This window comes from Cygnus olor, chromosome 14 (assembly GCF_009769625.2).
Source record: "Cygnus olor isolate bCygOlo1 chromosome 14, bCygOlo1.pri.v2, whole genome shotgun sequence".
In the NCBI taxonomy this organism is placed as follows: Eukaryota; Metazoa; Chordata; class Aves; order Anseriformes; family Anatidae; genus Cygnus; species Cygnus olor.
In genome coordinates this window covers 13,569,119-13,586,931 of record NC_049182.1, presented here as the reverse complement: position 1 = coordinate 13,586,931, position 17,813 = coordinate 13,569,119, and the positions used below count along the sequence as shown (strand labels likewise).

The 17,813-nt window shown below is 53.3% G+C and overlaps 1 protein-coding gene across 5 annotated transcripts in view; it reads right to left on the bottom strand.

Annotated features, from left to right (window-relative positions):
- FBXW11 (F-box and WD repeat domain containing 11) overlaps positions 1-9,530 on the bottom strand; it is a 75,769-nt gene extending 66,239 nt beyond the window's left edge. For 2 of the 5 annotated variants that reach the window (XM_040573122.1, XM_040573125.1), the window contains exons 1-2: positions 9,407-9,530; positions 1,357-1,436 (exon numbers count right to left, since the gene is read on the bottom strand). Coding sequence is in view for 3 of the 5 variants with exons in the window: in XM_040573120.1 (XP_040429054.1) it covers positions 4,228-4,410 (183 nt within the window). In the remaining 2 variants the exon portion in view is untranslated. Of the gene's footprint in view, positions 1-1,356; positions 1,437-4,227; positions 4,548-9,406 lie in introns of those variants that run through there. The other 3 variants (XM_040573124.1, XM_040573121.1, XM_040573120.1) reach the window with 3 other exon arrangements.
- Positions 9,531-17,813: the final 8,283 nt, after the last annotated feature.

The window sequence follows — 17,813 nt, the reverse complement described above, 5'->3', positions numbered from 1 at the left end:
CCTGGTCAGCACATGGGACAAGTTCAGTTTGATATTAGAACAGACTGCAGGAAATGTGTCAGACTAAGGTTAACGAGCATTTTCCTTTGATTTTCCCTCAGACTTTTTTTTAAGAATTGTACTAGAAAAGCATGCCCGAGACTTGTCCACCCTAACCAAATAAAATTCAAGTACTCAAAAAAACAAGCCAGGAAACAACAGTATCCTGTGCACAAATAATTCATTATAGAGGTATTCATCAATTAAATGCAAGTATAATTTTTGCACAAAATACCACACCAGCAAAACAAACGCGCAGCTAACACAACACATGATATCAACAGCACCTACAGGAGTTTCTTCTACAGTATGTTAAATACTGAGGCCTTAACATTTGTTTTAATGGCTGTCTACAAGAGAGCACTCAAGCAGCTTAGCGTTATTGCTATAACATCAAAAGGAATCGAGGCGTATCTGCTTCCTACTAACTTTAGCAGTAAGTTGCCGGGTTCATGAAAGCACTACCTTGAAGTAAAGCTGGGCGTTAGGAGGGGTGTCTCACGCTCACACCAGACGTTTAAGGCACTTAACTTTTTCCTCTATCAGCCAGGGATCTGGCTTTCCTTCCTTGCGCACACAAACACCTCCCAAACTTATCCTTACGATATCATCTTGTAGCCTGTTAGTCACGTCAAAGTCTCAGTAAGGTGACTCCAAATACGACCACGCTCCCCTGCTCTGAAACAAACCTGCTGCAGCTCTGAGGCACCTCCCTGAAACCATGCCTTACGGCTGGCTCGGCGCTGCTCTGAACCACCACCAACAGAACTTGCAGCTGAGACCTCGTTACGGATTGACCAGGCTGACTCCGAGCGCTGCCCACAACACCATTTCAAACGGCATGTCAACAGGGTAAAGCTACTGGAATTCGTAACACAAACAGCTGGAGCGAGTTCCCTAAAGCTCTGATGAACTCGTGAGAAAACAGGGCCAGAAATCAGAGCAGATAGCTACTACTTTCTGAACTCGACTGAAAAGTTCAACAAAGCCATTGATAAGGCTGCTTTCTCCCTTCAGAAGCGAGATTTGTCAGCTATTTGCTCAGTGCCCCTTTATCTGCAGATACTGCTCCCTAGCTCTGCAGAAGGGCCGTCTGCCGCGCGTTCCTAGGACTCTCCTGCAGAGCAGACCTGCAATTCCCTACTGAAGCGTGTGTATTTACTGAATGTGCCTTCTCTTACTCTAAACTCGCATCAGCAGCTAACTTGGTGAGTTCTAGTATGTAAGGGGCGTTAAGCAGTAAAAGCAGGATACTGAATTTGCGGACAAACTCATCTAAGCAGAAGCAGCAAGAGATAGTACAGGGTGACTTCTTACCTGAAACTTTGTTTCTGGGCTTCAGATCCACCAATCCAGAATGAAAGGGGATTCGAATGGGTTTTCCTTCTCAGACTTGTCTGTTAAAAGAGAGCAGCCAATCATCTTCAGCTTGGTGTATCTACTGCTTTCTTGAACGAAATCCCCATTACGTACTGCTAATGCTGTTAGAGACGAGCAGCCTACACACCTTACCGGTCCGTAACGACTACGTTAGTGGGGTCATCGGATTGGTGGATCTAAGACAGAGAAACGGACTCACAGACCAGAAATTGCTCTGTCCCGCACCCTGAGTCAACCCACCCTAAAACAAGGGTGTTGGGGCAACAGCTCGCTTTGCGAAGATTAAGGAAGACGAGAAGAAACTACAAGGCAAACAGCGGAGCAAACGCTAAAGCTTCATCCTCCAGCTTGTACCTTGCGAGCACGCTCCAAGAACCGCTAGACTGGCAGCACACAGCTTTGCAAAGCACATCGACTTCTCCTAACTGCCATCCACATGCTCTAAAGCACGTCATTGCCCTGATTCTCTGCCTTTTTCCAGACCCAAAGTGATCCGACTTTCCTTACGTACCAGCTGCACAAAGATGGAGCCTTCAAGACACGACCTGAAGGAGAGCACTGACTTCAGGAGATCTTCAGTATCGCTGCGTCTCTGCAACAGATCCCACAACTAGGAGCAAGGCGAGGCATGCTCTTCCTGACTGAGGTAAGGGAAAGCTGCCCCTCACTAAGCGAGATAGTGAAGGGGCTTCAGCCAGCACTTTAGCAGTGTGCTCAGAGTCAAGAACGACGGACATGAAGTGGCTTTAGCTGCAACACCTACGAGAAGAAAGTCTGCAGAAGTGCACGCTACGCCCGTGACAGAACTAATAACGAAAGCCTATCCAAAAGTGACGAGGCTGCGAGGCTTGCAGCCAGATCTCCTAAAGGCTTGGGCCAGCCTACAGAAGGACTTCCCCTAACAGGGGCAGCACTTCCTAGAACACGCTGCTGCAATATCCCGAGGAGGACAGGCCAACACCACCTCTCCCACCTTCCCTTTCCTCTCCAATCCCTCCGGAGAACTGAACCAAGCGTTTCTCAGCCTCCACGACAGTGCCCTGTGCCTCGAGACAGGAGCAGCAAGGAGAAGGATGGGAGAAGAGTTATGGGCACGGCTGTCCAGAGCTCCCCAAAGAAAGGAGCATCTTCACCGAGGGGTGACTTCAGGCTCTGACCGCTGGTAACGTAACAGCTACAGGGCAACATTTCAAGGGCAGAGCAGGGCTGTACATCTGACACCGTGCCCAATCTATGAATTTTAAGGCTGCCAAGTAAAGCGACAAGATGTCAAGGCGTATGACTCAGAATTTAAGAGTACAATATAGCTCAGTAACACGACAGCTATCAAAATTATATAAATGTGCCGATTTGCTAAGTCAACAGAGCCAGCAGGATGGTAGAAGGAGAGGCGCGGGAGCGCGACAGCACAGGTCTGATTTTTCTCTTGGAAGCAGCGGAGCGATGGAGACGGCCCCAATATCAAGTTTCCCTGGCTAGTCCTTCGCTGCCCAGATAGAATTGCTTAAAAGATTCTCTATCACATACAAGCTGTAATTGTAACTTCAGTTTTGCAAACAGATTCCGAGTGCAGATTTCCACAGAGCTGCGTGTAGTTTTGTCTGAAACCCTGCAATTGGCGTGACTTAACAAGACAGAAGATTTGAACAGAGCGTCATTGTGCAAGCCACTCTGACGTGCACACACGTCCCAGAAGGGCACACGATGCGAGTCGTCACGATTTTTGTGCCAAAATTCCCTACGCAACAACTCGCAGCAACCGGAAACTTACAGCGCGGCCGTGCAGCTCCTAAGGCTGAATACACAGCTGCCTGTCTTGCCCCAGCCTACGAAGGAAACAACTCTTCTCAGCGCTGCATGGCTAAAAGCTGACCCCAAAAGGTTTTTACTGGTTCACAGTGAAGGCACGTTGGTCCCTGTTCCTAGCAGGGGGCAGGTACCTACCTACATCTTAGACATTTCTGTCTGCATTTGTAGGAAAGTGGCCCTGGGAAGCAGAATTGTTCTTCAGTTCCCTACAGAAACTTCAGTTTTGCAGGGTACAAGTAGAGGGGTGCAACTCCTGGGGGGACCTGGATAAACCAAGCAATGAAGAAACACCACGCCTCCAAACGCTCCCGTTGTTAATTTTGCCTGTATGAGAAGCAAAGTAAGTTTCCAAAAAGTCAGCACTTTTTTTTGTTATTAAAGCACCAAAGGCACTGCGTTATTTTTGCGTTATCTGGTCTCAGTCACGCACCACTCATAGTGGGAAATGTGTGAAAGTAATACAGGAAAATGCAGTAGGCTGTCAGATGTCACACCACGGAGCTCAGAAATACACCAAGAAACTGGGGAAGGAAGGGATTTTCCAGAAAAAGTGGATTTTCTGTGAATACCGAAGCATTATCAATACCACGGAAATCAAGCTGTGAAATCAGATTATATAACGAACAGTGGCATTAGTGCAAAGAAAACATCATGAGAAGAAAGCTGGAATGTAAGTATTGTTATTAATCAGCATTAGTTTAACCAACTCAGTACAGATTCTCGTTTCCCTTCAATTTATTTTCTGCCTTGCAACAACAAGAACACGACTTGTCACCGAGCAGCCCTCTCACAGCCACGGCCTCTTATTCTCTCCCACACATCATTCTTCTCTCCCTGGCACGTTTGCCACAACACCCATTTCGTTTCGAACCCATCTCGCCTTGCACGCCGCTGCACAAGCGCCCCGAGCAGCGCAGGAAGATGAAACTGAAAACGCAAAAGCAAAACAGTGACCTCTAAACTCCGCGGCAATAAAACGTAACGCATCAAAAAACATACATCGTGTTGATTTAACAAGTGGCGGAGGCGTTTCAGAAAACACACACGAAATGAAAACGTCCATCCAGCCTTCAGAGGACACCGCCAGGCCTCCCTACGGCACAGCCTGCAATAAGCCAGCTCGGTTTGTCGTGCTGAGACGCTGGTGCAATGCTCACCGGTGACCCACATTTTTAGCAACATTAACAACTCGAAGGGATGCGGTCAGCGTGGTCTGAGAGGCACAAACGGCACGGGTGCGTTCTTACGGCTTTTGGCAGGAGCGACCCGACAGCCCGCCCATCAGAGGGGAGCCGCAGCGCACCCGCGAGGTGCCATCCCCTCCCCGGTGGCAGCCAGGCACCGCGTTTCTGAGCCTAATTCTGGGCTTCCCAGAGCCGAGCCAGGGCCTGCAGGCAGCACGTCACCTTCCAGTTACCCGGAGGTGCCCGCAGGCACTGGAGTTACCCGCGCTTTTTGGGCAACGAGGTAACTTCATCTGCCGCTCCTGATCTGCTCGCTGCTGTTGCAAAGGCTGGCAAATTTAGTAACGCTAGATAATTTAACTGAATCGAGGGAAAAATCTCCTTCTCAAATGAGATTTAGCAAGCCCTTGGTGAAACACAAGCATTTGGTTTCCCAAAGAAACTGCAGGTTTCCCTTACTAAGAGCTAGAAGAGATTTCGGTTCAGAGCTTTCCCTATAAACGGAACGTGTGCAGTTCTTCATCTGGGCAAACCGACGGCTGCCGCCACACAAACCCGTGCTTCAGATGTTTTTATTTTTAATTTGCAACCTCTGTTCCGCATCCTTGGGTTCGCCGTGTCCCCTCTTCCCTTCGCCAGCCCGCTGCCCCCCTCAGCCTATTGTTTTATCTAACCCTTCCCAAAAGATACAGCTTTCCACACTTCTTTGTCTACTTCCCTCATTTCATCACCACTCTGCTGGCTCTAAATTCAGTTGCCTAGCTCTAATTCATTTTCTTAAGCTCTTCCTTCCCATTTTCTGCACCGCTGCCGAAGTCACAGCAATCTATTTGCTTTATATATTCATCCTTCCTCTTACAGGCACTCTGAAGCGCGGCTGTCACTCTGATGGCCTCTGCAGCAGCACAGCTCTTAAATCCGCTGCCCCGAAGGCTCCTCTGTGCCCTCCACGCAGCCTCCTAACCAGCCACCGCCTCCCGAGACACCCGCTCGAGCCGTTTCCCTTTCCCCCCCAAGTATGAAACAGTTCAGCGCGCTTTTGACTGCGCGCTTTAACGTCTGGCGTGCAGCTCGCAACGCTGCTCGTTTAGCTAATGAAGATTTAAAAAAGACAGCTGCAAAGCACGCTTTGCTATCCCACTAGAGAAAGCGCCGTAAGCAGCTCGTGAGACGTTTGTGAACCTGTGCATGAACTGCCCGCTGCTCCCAGCCCTAACGATGAAGGGCTGAGCAGTGACATTTGAGCCACAACAGTACCTCCTTTGTTCCACATGCAAATCCCATCACAGCCTAGTCCATCTGTATCTCTATCGCCACCGAAGTCAACTCTTTGAAGGATTCCTCTGAGAAGAATCGGAAAAAAATGAACCAAGTGCAACTGCCTGCTTGGCTAGTGCCGACTGAGGCAGGGAGGGAAGGAACGGCAGAGCGTTACGGCCTACCGAGACACGTGCAGCAGGCGTCTTTCAGTTTCCAAGCAGAACGCTGCCGTTTATTTTGCCCCGTAAAACTTCACGTAGTCTGGGGGCACAGCCACGGCCAGCTGCAGTAACCCACGGGGCCGCAGGAACCGCTGGCACGGCTCGGGAGAAGCGGCTGCTGGCACAGCGCTCCTGGGTGAAGCGCTCCGTTCCGAGAGGTTACCTTCGGAACGCGGAGGCCTTCGGCTCGCACGCAAGGTCTGCCAGGAGAAACCGAAAGGCTTTTGGCAAGGCGCTCGATTATAGTTCTTCATTTATTATTTACCGAGGCACTTCAACGCCGGACACTTAGGAGAGACGCTCTAGACAACGAAGGCAGCACGTCAGGAAAAAACCCCTTCCGCACACGTAACGTTAAGGCACGGCTGGCCACACGCGAGCTCGGCAGGTCGGATCCCAGGCAGGGTCTTCCCACAGCCCCTCCACCGCCGAGCAGCGGCGTGCTGAATCGAATCTGCCGACGCTGCAGCAGAGGGATCCGCGCTCGTGGAACAGCGCGCATCAAGGACGCGGCGGCGAGGCAGCTGCTAACGGGCTCGGCAAGTGGGCGAATTGACACCCGCTGCCTTCCTGCTTCTGCCGCCGCCTCCCAGAGCGGCCGGTGGGCACAGGAGCCCGCGAGCCTGGGATCTGGGTTTTTACACTCAGGATGCGCACGGTTCCACCCATGCCCGCGTAACTTTTTAACCTGTATGAAAAAGTATTTTTCATACCTCTGTATTCTTCTACAACCACATCAATGCGAACCAAGAGGCTAATTATCCCCTACTTTGAAAGCCTGCTGGTAAAACAAAGGCACGGTTAGGTGAAGCTTTCTGAGAACACGGGAACACAAGGCTTTTATCGAGCGTTCAAGGCAAACGCGTACAGTGGGTTTGAACAGCACAGATTTCATCAACCGCTCCGAATTTGTAGGTAAAAAAGGTGTTCCACAAATTGTCATTGGTACTTCACCTGAAGAAAGAAAAAAGGTTGATTCTTCAGAAGAGCAAAAAGGTCACCGTTACCTAATTCCACAGAGAAAAATCAAAACCAGGGGAAGAAAGAGCCCTTTCAATGGATTTGGCTAGCCCCCCATCTGGTCTGGATTACCTCCTCACTCCTTGCTTTCTAACAGTTTGCCCACTCGCACAAAGCAGTGGGCCGGGACGGCGCAGTGCTCAGGTGCCTCAACTAAGCACCTGCCAGCTACGCGCCAGCCTAACCCCGGCCCTCCTGCGGGCACACAAGTCAGCCCCGGAGGCCTCGAGCCTCCCGAACTCACTGGCACAGGTAGCGGGGACCTCGCCTGGGGAGGCCGATACCATCTACAAATGAAAGCCATGAAACGTCCTAACTAAATCAAGGGCTCACCGCCGCTGCGAAGGCTGGATGGTGTGATTTACAGAGCCGGAACCACGTATCGCCAGCCTTAAGCTGTCCTGGAAGGAGAGTGACTTCGGCACACCAGCTAAAACTTCGTACGGCAAATGGAAGTTGTCACTCCGAAACCTTAAAATATTTCTCTTAGATTCCAGCTTTAAAAATAGACCGGCATTATTTCCATGACTGATTTTTCTTTAAATAAATGCAAATGATCCATCCAGCGCAGGAATGGCTGAGGGCTGGAACACCCTGTTCTGAAACTTCTGGGCCATTAACATGTTGACACGCTCCCTCTCGTTTATCGGCCACTCACAATTACATTGTACTCGTCCCTCCGAGCCTCTGCGCCAGGCACTTGCACCTCTGCGACTCGGGACTCATCCTTGGCCTCGGAGGGCAGCGACCGAGCACCCAGAGCGCACCAAACACAACCTCCTGTGGCAGAGAGAGGCATAAAACGCCTTGCTCGTAGTGAGCAGCACCCGCATCTTCTTCCTGACGATGCCATCCTTACACGGGAGAGCACCCCGTTAGGTCTTGCCCGTTAGGATCATCCCTGGCTTTGGGATATTTCCTGCTACCCTTAACAGCTGACAGAGGAGCTTGCACCAAACACTGAAATCTCTGACTGCGAGCTCTGTCGATACCGCCTCTACTCCTGCCTTGCTACCTTACAGAAATGGTGCAGAGCATCTCATCTGCTACAGCACGCGGGCACTAAGCCTTTGAGCCACCTCTCCGGTTCCAAATGGCTTCCAAGGACTCGAGCGAAGCCTGCGCGCTCAAATGCAAGTGGTTCTAGGCAAGCCCTCACTAAGGCTGAAGTTAAATTCAACCATCACCTACATTTTGCAGAGTATTGTCTTCTGTGGGAAACTACAGAATTAATTGTTCATCCTATTAAAATCTGACAATTATTAATGCGCTTCAAAAAGGAGAAAAATGTGTTTCTTCCATCTCTTGCTACAAAATAAAGAACTTAGTGTCCCAGTGAGTACTCGCCTTTACATTAGTGCATTTCCTAGATGCAGCTGTAAACGGGGGACGCCACCATCAGTAGCATTCAAAAGCTGCGTTTGCTTCTGCCGATTTGGCCAAACCCAGACAAGACTGGTAGAAAGGCTTACAAAAGAGACGAGCACGAAAGCCGAGGGAGGCGAACGTACCTCCCGGCCCTGAACGCCACCTGAGCGCCTCCCGCCACCGACGGGGCAGGCAGGAAAAAAGCTGCTGGGAAACTCACCGCTCGGGTGAGTTCAGAGGGGAAATTCAGCCTCGTCCCGCGGCAGCCACCTGCCCCGCCGCAGGGGGATCGCTGCCGGTGCCACCGGGGTTTCGGTGGCCGGGGCCGGGGCAGCAGCCTCGCTGAGCGCAGCTTTAGCTGCCGGGCCGGGCGCTGGCCGGGCCCCGCGGGGCTGCCGGCCGTGGGCTCGGAATTCCTGCCCCTGCAGCACAGGTGACGCCGAAGAAAGTTCCTATTTCGCGGGCCAGGCGCCTTAGCAGGAGCTGCGCTGGCCAAAAACCACGCGTCGGCCGCCTCCGCCGAGCCCAGCGCACCGGGGAGCGGCTCCACGCCGCCTTTTACCTTCTCGGCCCCCGATGCGGCGCCGGCTGGGGCTGCGGGCGGGAGGGCGAGCTGCGCCCGCACCGCACAACGCCGGAGGCTCCGGCCCGCTCCCACGGCCCCGAGAGCCCCGGCCCGGCCCCGAGAGCCCCCGGACGGCCCCGGGAGCCCGGGCCCGGCTCCCTGAGCCCCCCGCCCCCCGCGGCAGGGGCACCCCGGGGCCGTGCCGCTCGCTTTCGCTTTCCGCCCGCTCCGCCTGCAGCGCGCCCCCCTCACCAACGCCGCTTCTCGGTGCTTTCCCCCTAACCGTGCCCGGTTTTTATTTTTAGTTTGCTTTTTTTTTTTTTTTTTAATTTTTTTGGCTGTTAGTTTTTGGGGTTCGGGGTTTTTTTATCTCTTTCTTTTTTTATTATTATTTTGCCCCTCTCCCGTCACCGCACCGGCCTCGGAGCACTCCCCCCCCCCCCCGCAGCCCCGCAGGGCCCAGCCGGGGACACCGCGGAGGGAACCGGGAGGGGGGAGAGCGGGGCCGAGCGGGGCCGGGCGGCGGGGCCGGGGCTGCCCGCGCGGCGGGGGGCACTCACCATCAGCTCGATGGTCTTGTCCTCGATCACCGAGTCGGGCTCCATGGCGGCGGGCGGGCAGCGCGGCCCGGCCCAGCCCCGCTCCGCTCCGCGCCCCCGGCCCCGCCCGCCCCGGCCCCGGCCCCGGCCCCGGCCCCGCGCCCGCCGCCAGGCCCCGGCCAGGCCCCGCCGCCGCCGCCGCCGCCGCCGCCCCCCCCGCCGCGCGCACGCACGCACACGCACGCGCAGACGCGCACACGCACGCAACGTCACCGCGCCCCGACGGGCAGCTCCGCCCCTCTTCCCGCCTACGGGCTCGTCTCCCGGCGGACCACAACTCCCGGCGGCCCCCGCGGCGCCGCGCTCTCATTGGCTGCGGGCTGCAGGCGGCGGGCTCGCGGCGTAGCGCGGGGGGGGGGGGAGGGGTCGTGGGGGCGCCTCACGGGTTGGGAAGGGCGGCGTGAGGGGGTCGGGACCCGACCCCAGCCCCAACCCCAATCCCAGCCCCAATCCCGGCCCCAACCCCAACCCCCAATCCCAATCCTAATCCCAGCCTCAAGGAAAGGGGGCCACGGTGCCACTCTGGAGGGGCTTGAGGTTGCAGCACAGTGCTCCTTTGGTCTAAATACAGCTTTTTCTTTATTTAAACTACCCTTTTTCCTCAACACACTGAGTACACAAGAGCTTACTAGCGTATTTGGTAGAATTAACTAAATAATAAACAGCACAGGTTTATTCCTAGTGTTTTTGTCCCCTAAGTAGTGTTAATAAAATAGCCCCCATGAAAAACACTTCAGACAAACCGCTGTAATAGAGAGGGCGCTTTGATGTGCAGAATGTGGTGCTAACGTCACAGCACCACTTAATAAATAAAGTTTTATTTAAAACTTATAAATAAATAAATAAATAAAGTTTCATGTCAGGAGTCCAGTCCTGCCCAGCCACCCGCCTCAGACCCATCTCACTGCCATCTCCCCGTCCCATTTCTGCTCGCACTGCCACCCAGCCTGTCAGCCCGCTACATCGAACGCGATGATCGGCCCCATCGTGGATATGCTTAAATGGCATTATTTGCCACATGCTGACTGACAGCGTTCACAGCGTTTGGAAATTAAGCAGATGGTCCTTGCCAGAGGAAACTTTCAGACTAGGTTGGATGAAGATGAAAACACAAAAAAGCTTGGAAGCAAGACACACCACACCACACTTGCAGGGGAAGACGGAAACGCTTGGATAAGGCAGCGGCGTTTCCATCTAGCTAATGCAGCCCTTAGCACTGAGCAGCTTTTTCAGCATCCAGACCAGTAGGGTTTGTGTCCCAAGCTTCGGCTGGGGCTCACTGACACCATACAATCCCCCCAGGGCAGCCCCACTGACCCGCAGCGCGTGCAGAATCCGCAGGAACAAAACTCTTTGGGATACCAAGGTCACACAGGCTGCGAGCTGATGACACAGCAGGGACCTAATGCATTCGTCGGCACTGAAAATTGGAAGGAAAATTGTCATAAACAGCAATCTGCTATAATAGCACAACACTTGCAATTCCATGCTTGTGATGGAAATGAACTCAGTAGCTTTCATCCAAACCCTTTTTTTTGTTGTTGTTACCTGTTTAAACCTCAGCCAAATGGTTAAAAAATGGAGTAGGAACAAAAGGAATTACACAAACTCCTTTGTTACCGACAACACAGCTGCTTTATGGTACGTTTGTATCAGCAGAAAAGTACTTTATTCATAACAAAAGTTATAATGAATACTCGTCACGTGGCCCAAACCCCTTTCATAGAATTTGAACGCATAAACCGAGCCCAGCAGGCCTCCCTCCCCATCAGCCGGCTGCCACTCAGTGTCTTAGGGACACCAGTGAGACTTTGATGTGCCCCAAAAGCTGCCACATTTACAGATGAAGCCAATGCCAAACACACAGCCACGGTTGCATGTTTTCCCCCACATCCCTCTCACAACTGGCAAGGCCCAGCCTCGCGCACTGCTGCTCGCACCAGCTCGGGCTGTGCATATACCCACCAACCCTGACCCTGAAAAACATCCGAGGGCTCTTCCTGTCGGACCTGCAGACTCAGGCCAACAGCTGGGCTGAATTCTTTCCACCTTTGCATCACGGCCTATAACTAAGGACTCACAAGTCAAATCACACCCTAGCTTTTGCGCTGTGTGACAAAACCCATCTCGCTTTTGCTCGCTCTAATAACACCTTTGCTCTGGAGATCAAACAAGCCAGCAGATATTTGTCTGTGACAAAGTAAAAAATCAGCATGTCTAATTCTAAATATACACAGGGAAGAGCTTCGCTGACTGGGACAATACCATGTCATAGAGCCGCTGCTGCACGCTCGGGATAGTTTGCTGAAAGTAGAAAGTACTGCCCAAGACATATGAAACGAAACAGGCAAAAAAGGCAAAAATTCCTCCATTTATTTGAAGGGAAGGTAAATCTGCTGCCTGACAATCTGAATGTCAATGTGGTTAATGTGTGGTTAATGCACCTCAACAACAGGCACTACAGAAGTACGCAGGGGACTTTGAAGCTGCGGCACGAGCTGTCGTGTGGAGCTCAAGCAAAGAACCGTAACTAGCTTTCAATCACTGACAAAAAATAACTGCCGTGACACGAAAGAAGAGTGTTGAAAATAATTAAGCAAAGCATTATAAAAATCAGATTTTTGGCTTTAGTGCTGAACACCTGGAAAGGCAAGGCCAGCTGACATACAGGCTCATATTCGTAAATTAGAATTGTTTCTGAGCCACTTGTGACTCCTGAGGGGAGCTCGTCAAAACTGAGGGACGCATCGAAGTCTAATTAGGTGAATGAAGAACAAGGGTTTTGACAAATTTAATCTGAGATACAAAAATATTCTGCCGAAACACTTGATTTTGGTAAAGTCAAGCACCTTGTTCCAGTTGCTACGGTACTTTGAAGAACACATCTCCGGGCATGTGCTCTGAATTCCGGTTAATCTGACGCCGTATCAACAAACCCTCGGTGCAGGTACACGTCGCTGCTTGCTGACAGATCCGTGCCACACGCCTGCACATCAGCGAAGCAGATCTCTGCCTCCGTGACCTTATGGAGCTGACGCAGGGGCAGTCCCAGCCGAGCAGAACTTGCTGCACCAGCTTTCCCATCTGGATGAGGGGAAGTGGGAGTGGGAAAGCCCCAGAGCCCAGGAACTGGAGGCTGCTCCGTGCAGTGCGGCAGGACAAGGAGCTTTGGCTAGGGCAGGGAGCCCACAGAGCCTGGTTTTAGGTTTGGCAGATCCTGGTCAGCTGTGGTGTCAGCTAAGGTGAGAGGAAGGTGGTTTGGAGGGGAAAAAAGGGAAACCTCAGCAAGTTAAACAAGAGACTCAGAGCAGCAAAACTATGTAATGGGATTTTCCACGGATCCCTCAGGAGCGAGGTGCTCGAGCCTTCCTGCAGCTCAGCGGGCCTTGGTTTCCTAACACCAGGCACCTCCTGCCATCCCCAGCCAACACATTCTGCTCACCGAAACCTCGATCTTGTGATCACACGACTGTCTGTTTGGCTGTTGGACAGAGAGCAGTGGCTACTCAATGGTACACAGTTCAGACACAACTCAACTGCTCCTGCTGGAAGAATAATTACTAAACTCAGAGCTGGTATGAACATGACATAAACAAACATTCTTGTTAGGGCAGGGACAAATGCACTTGAAGTAGGAAAATGTTTATTTTTCCTTCAACTAAACATTTTCTATCCAAAATGGGATGACACTAGATTTGATGATTTATTTTATTTTTTTTCTAAACGTCTGGAACGAGAAGAACAGATTCATAACTCTTCCTGATCACTGAAGCAGTAACTCCAGTCAGCGCAGAGCCCCAGGATGCAGGAGGTGCTGCCTGCAGCAGGACCCCACGGGACGGGAGCAGCAGAGCCTGCGTGGCGCAGGGCTGCTTGTCACAAGGACGCAGCGCACGAGGACGAGGGCATGTGGCTTTTGTCACGGGTGGCATCGCTGCCTTGTGGCACGGGGACTCCCCGGGCGCCCGCCTGCTCGGGATGCACGCTCAGCACCCCGCCTTCTCTTTCCTGTGGCTTTGTTCATTCAATAAAGATGTGTAGATAATGAACCGGGAAAGGAAAAGGAAAAGCAGGTGTGGGAAGTGAGACAGCGTCCAGCTGCGGTGCCCGGATTTTGTGACTCACGCCCGAGGTTCGCCTCCTCCAGCTCCTCTCGAGCAGCCCGGGGGTTGTGCTGGCGCCACACGACACAGCTCCCAAGTCCTGCCTGATAAAGCAGGATGTGGCTTTGTCGCCCACAGCTGAGGGAGCCACGAGATCCCGTTCCAAAGCCTGGTTCACTGCCTGAACTCACGCAAACCAGAGGGCCACCCCTATTTTAACCCCTGCCCACTACAAGACAAAAGCAAGCACCCTTCTCACTCTTTCCTGACTTGGATGCCTGCAATCTATTTGTTTTTATATGCTCTGCAGATACACTGTCGAGTAATTGCAGCCATATCTTTGTTTTCTGGTGATGCCTTAGGCATGTTCTGAACATTTCAGACATTAAAACATACTTCCACCTTGTTCCGGGCAGAGAGAACAAACCCCTGAACAGCACGAAGAGTGCCACTCGGACATGAGACAGCCATTGCTCTGCCATTTCCTGATGTCTCACCTGTGTTTTCAGGTGGGGCAAAAGGGTTTCTCCTCTCCCCGCCTGGCACAGCACCCTCTAACTGTGTCACTTCATGATTTGAAAACAGAACCAGACCTCGCTTGCTGAAGAGCAGCCCGATGGCATCGATACCGAGGCAGGCTGTAGCACAGTAAGGACAGCGTCGCTGTCACCAGCAGCTGACCACAGCTCCGCTCACACCAGCCTAAGGACTTGCCTGGGCCTCGGCTTGCTCAAGCTTGGTTTGAACTCCGACATCTTGCCCAGTGCTCAGACAAATCCCCCTCGCTGCCGCAGCAGAGCTCTCCAGCCACCAGGCGAGGAACGGCACCCAGCTCCAGTTTGGGTTTGTGCAGTTACGCAGTCACTGCCCTCAAGAGTAAGGTCATACAAGGTGAAAGGGGCTGGCACTAGATGACCTTTAAGGTCCCTTCCAACCCGAGCCAGTCCGTGAAGGTGCAGCATCGGTAAGCCCTCAGCATCTAACTCAATTTACAAACCATCAGCAAGAAAGAAGCATCGGGAAGAGACGGAGAACAGAACCGGCGCCGCAGCTCCAGGAGGGGAGGCTGACAACATCAGGGAGCGGGGACGTGCTGCAGGAGGGGGCCCGGGTGGGCAAGCACGACACCAGGTGTCGGAAAGCCTGCGGACAAGAGCTGTGACTGTGTCGTTAGTGGGATTAACAATAACGGGATGACCTGGACTGCAAGGGTATAGTATGCTTGTTGTATTTTCATTAAACACTGATTTAACTAACGATAGATTCCTGCCTCTGCACGTAAGGTGTGCTCCTACATACCAACAGCAGAAGTCTCACTGTAAGAGCAGAGCAGCAGCTCCCACTCATGAAAGCGCGAAGCGTTCGCTCTCCATCCTGCGCAGGAGGAGGGGACATGTGGGAGCTGGTGTCCTGCCAACCACGCGACAATCCCAGCAATTGACTGGGAAAAGACACGGACGTGCTTCACGCTGCAGCAGCATTCCTCAGGCACATCCACCTGCCCAAGGAGCCCAGCAAGGGACGATGAACGGCTCAGTTACTTCGCTAACAAGAACATGAGAACAAAAGCGATTCACGTGCAAGGTTTTTACTCCCAGTACTGGGCAGCGATGGATGAAACCACCTGCTGGTTTTGTAAGTGAAAGAGAAGGCCCCAGCCCTTTTGTTGGCCTTAATGTTAATTAACTTCCAGGTGTTCGCTTGTTTGTTTCACCATGCATTAAAACTCTGCAGACTTTGCGAAGGATTACTGCTCTGGAGTTCCCTCGGCCCCAGCAGCCCTGTTCTGTCCCACAGCCAACTGGGGCTGCGTTTGGGAAACCCACCGAGCAGAAGAAAGGCAAAGCAGTGAAGACCCCGTGTCTCTCTGCGTCCAGAAACCAAGGGTAGCAGCTTTTGCTTTTTGCACAGAGGCTCAGGAACAGCAGTTCTTTCTGAGTCCTGGGTGCAATTTTACTGACAGCTCCCTGATTTCCTTTACAGCTTGTGCTGCGGGAGACGAGACGGCGCGGATCTGGCACGGAGGCACCTCTCAAACTGCAGCGCATCGGCTCTGTGCGGTGGGGTTAGATGATCTCCACCTCAGCAAGGGCCATCTCTGGGAAAAGGGCTGGAGAATAATTTTCATTTAACTCAAAATCCTCAGCTGTAGGCTGCCCTGCACTCACAGCAGGAATCACCCTGCTACCATCTCCAGCACTGCTGGCACACGGCAGCCAGGATGGTAACAGGACGGAAATGAAAGGTGGCTCTGCAGGAGCACGGGCCCCTCGCTTTACACAAGCATGTCTCTGTACCCTTCAGTGGGCTCAGGAAAGCTGCACAGACCTTCCTCGCCCCTGGGGAGCACAGAGGACACAGGAGGAAAGCGTTTAAGATTCATTCAGCCTCAGATGCACACAAAATCCGTCCCGGCATAATAAAATAGGAAGGTTAAATGGAGATGAGACATGGTTGTGGCAAAATGGGGAGGGGAAAAGCAACGAGGAAGAGACAGAGCATGTCGCTGTGTGAGCAAACAGCAGTGACGACAAAGCCCATGTGCAAGCCCCGCACGGTGTCACGCAGGCACGGGAGGGGAGGGTGGTGCGTGGTGCTGGCAGCCCGCTGCAACCTGCGGTGCAGGTCTGAAACATCCTCGTGTCCCGTCCCACCCTGCACAGGTATGCTCCTGGCTCCGAAACGACACCTGGGCAAAGGCAGACTGACTTCAGGCAATCGTTGCTACACGCCTCTTGACACTCTCATTCCACACGGAAAGTCCCCGCGCTTTATCTTGCATGCAGAGCGCTGGAACCATCCTTTCAGCTGGCTGCCTGCCGCGGTCCTGGCGCAGTGAGTCCCTGGGAGCTTCCTTAGGCCGTTGTGGCGGTCGGGGTAGAAGTGGAGATCTTTCCTAGTGACAACCAGCCGCGCTCAGATGCCTGCCTGTCCCCATGGCGCGCTGCTGCAGGCACCTCCAGACACCGCCGGGTGAGCTGAGCGCTCGGCAAGCCTTGCAGACGTCAGATAAGAAAAGCCCTTCAGAGAGCATCTCTAAGCAAACTTTTCCCTTCTTGCTTTCTCCACGTCAGACGTTACACAAAGAAGAAAACGAGACCAGCAACATCGGCTCCGAGCGCTGATGGGACACAGGCACGGGGCGAACACAAGGGCATCGCGGGGACAGCCCTGGGCCACGCAGCTGAGCCTTGGTGCGGCAAGCCCGGCGAGCCAAACCCCCGGCTAACAGCTGGGATGTGTGGTTTTCCTGAAGGATGGCATCCCTGCCTCGATTCTTTGCCACTTTTTTCCTCTCTATTTTCCATTCTCCTCACTAGAAGGATTTTTTTTCCACACGTTTAGCACGTCAGTGAGTTGCCTGCTTCCATCCCCTCCACAAAGAACAAAGCCTCTCCTCTAGTTCAGGTGAACTCAGCCATCACTGCCCAGAAGCGCCCAGGCTGTACTGAGCACCTCTCCTGAACACCGCTCCACCTGGCCGGATCCTGCACCCAAGCAGGTGAGCAGATGCCAAGGCAGAGACGGGCTTCGAGGTGAGCTGGTGCACCCCGATCCCTGGGGAGGACTGAGCAAGGACTGTGTTTGTTTAGGCTAGAGAAGCAAGGATGGAAGGGAGAGAGGATGGCAGCTTTGAAATTCGTAAAAGGCTGTTTCAGAGGGCAAGGAGCAGCCCTCGCAGCCCCCAATGCCACGTGCAGGGGAAAGCCCTTGCACGCACCTAGGTGTGATCCCTTTTGCCAAACGAGATGTTTCCACACCCCCTGGTGAGCTGCACGGAGCAGAGCAGCGCCGCTGTCCCAGAGCGCGAGCACAGCCTGGACATGCAGGCACCACACAGGTACGGGGCATCCAGGAGCTTTTCTACTGAATTACGGCAACCTGGGCTGAAAGCAGTCCCGCAGCAGCCAGCTAGAGATGCAGAGGGATTTTGGGAGCCTGTGTGAAGCTCCTCTGCCTTCCTAGGGGCTGTGCCCTTCAGGGCACAGGGCTCAGCTGAGCTCTGAGATCTGGGGATTTTTCCCAGTGCCTGCGCAGTGCGATGGAAACCGCCAGCCCCATTCAGCAGCCAAGTCTTTGCGGGATGGGTCATCTCCCCTCCTGCGGCATCCCCCAGCAGTATCCCCAGCCCACACATTTGCTTTCACATCCTTCCAGTGTCTGAATCTCACCAGCCCCAGCAGCTGCCAGTCCAGGAGGAGGAAGAGGACAGGGGCTGGCACCAGCAGCACACCCAGCCCTGGCTGCCCAAGTGCCCGTCTGCT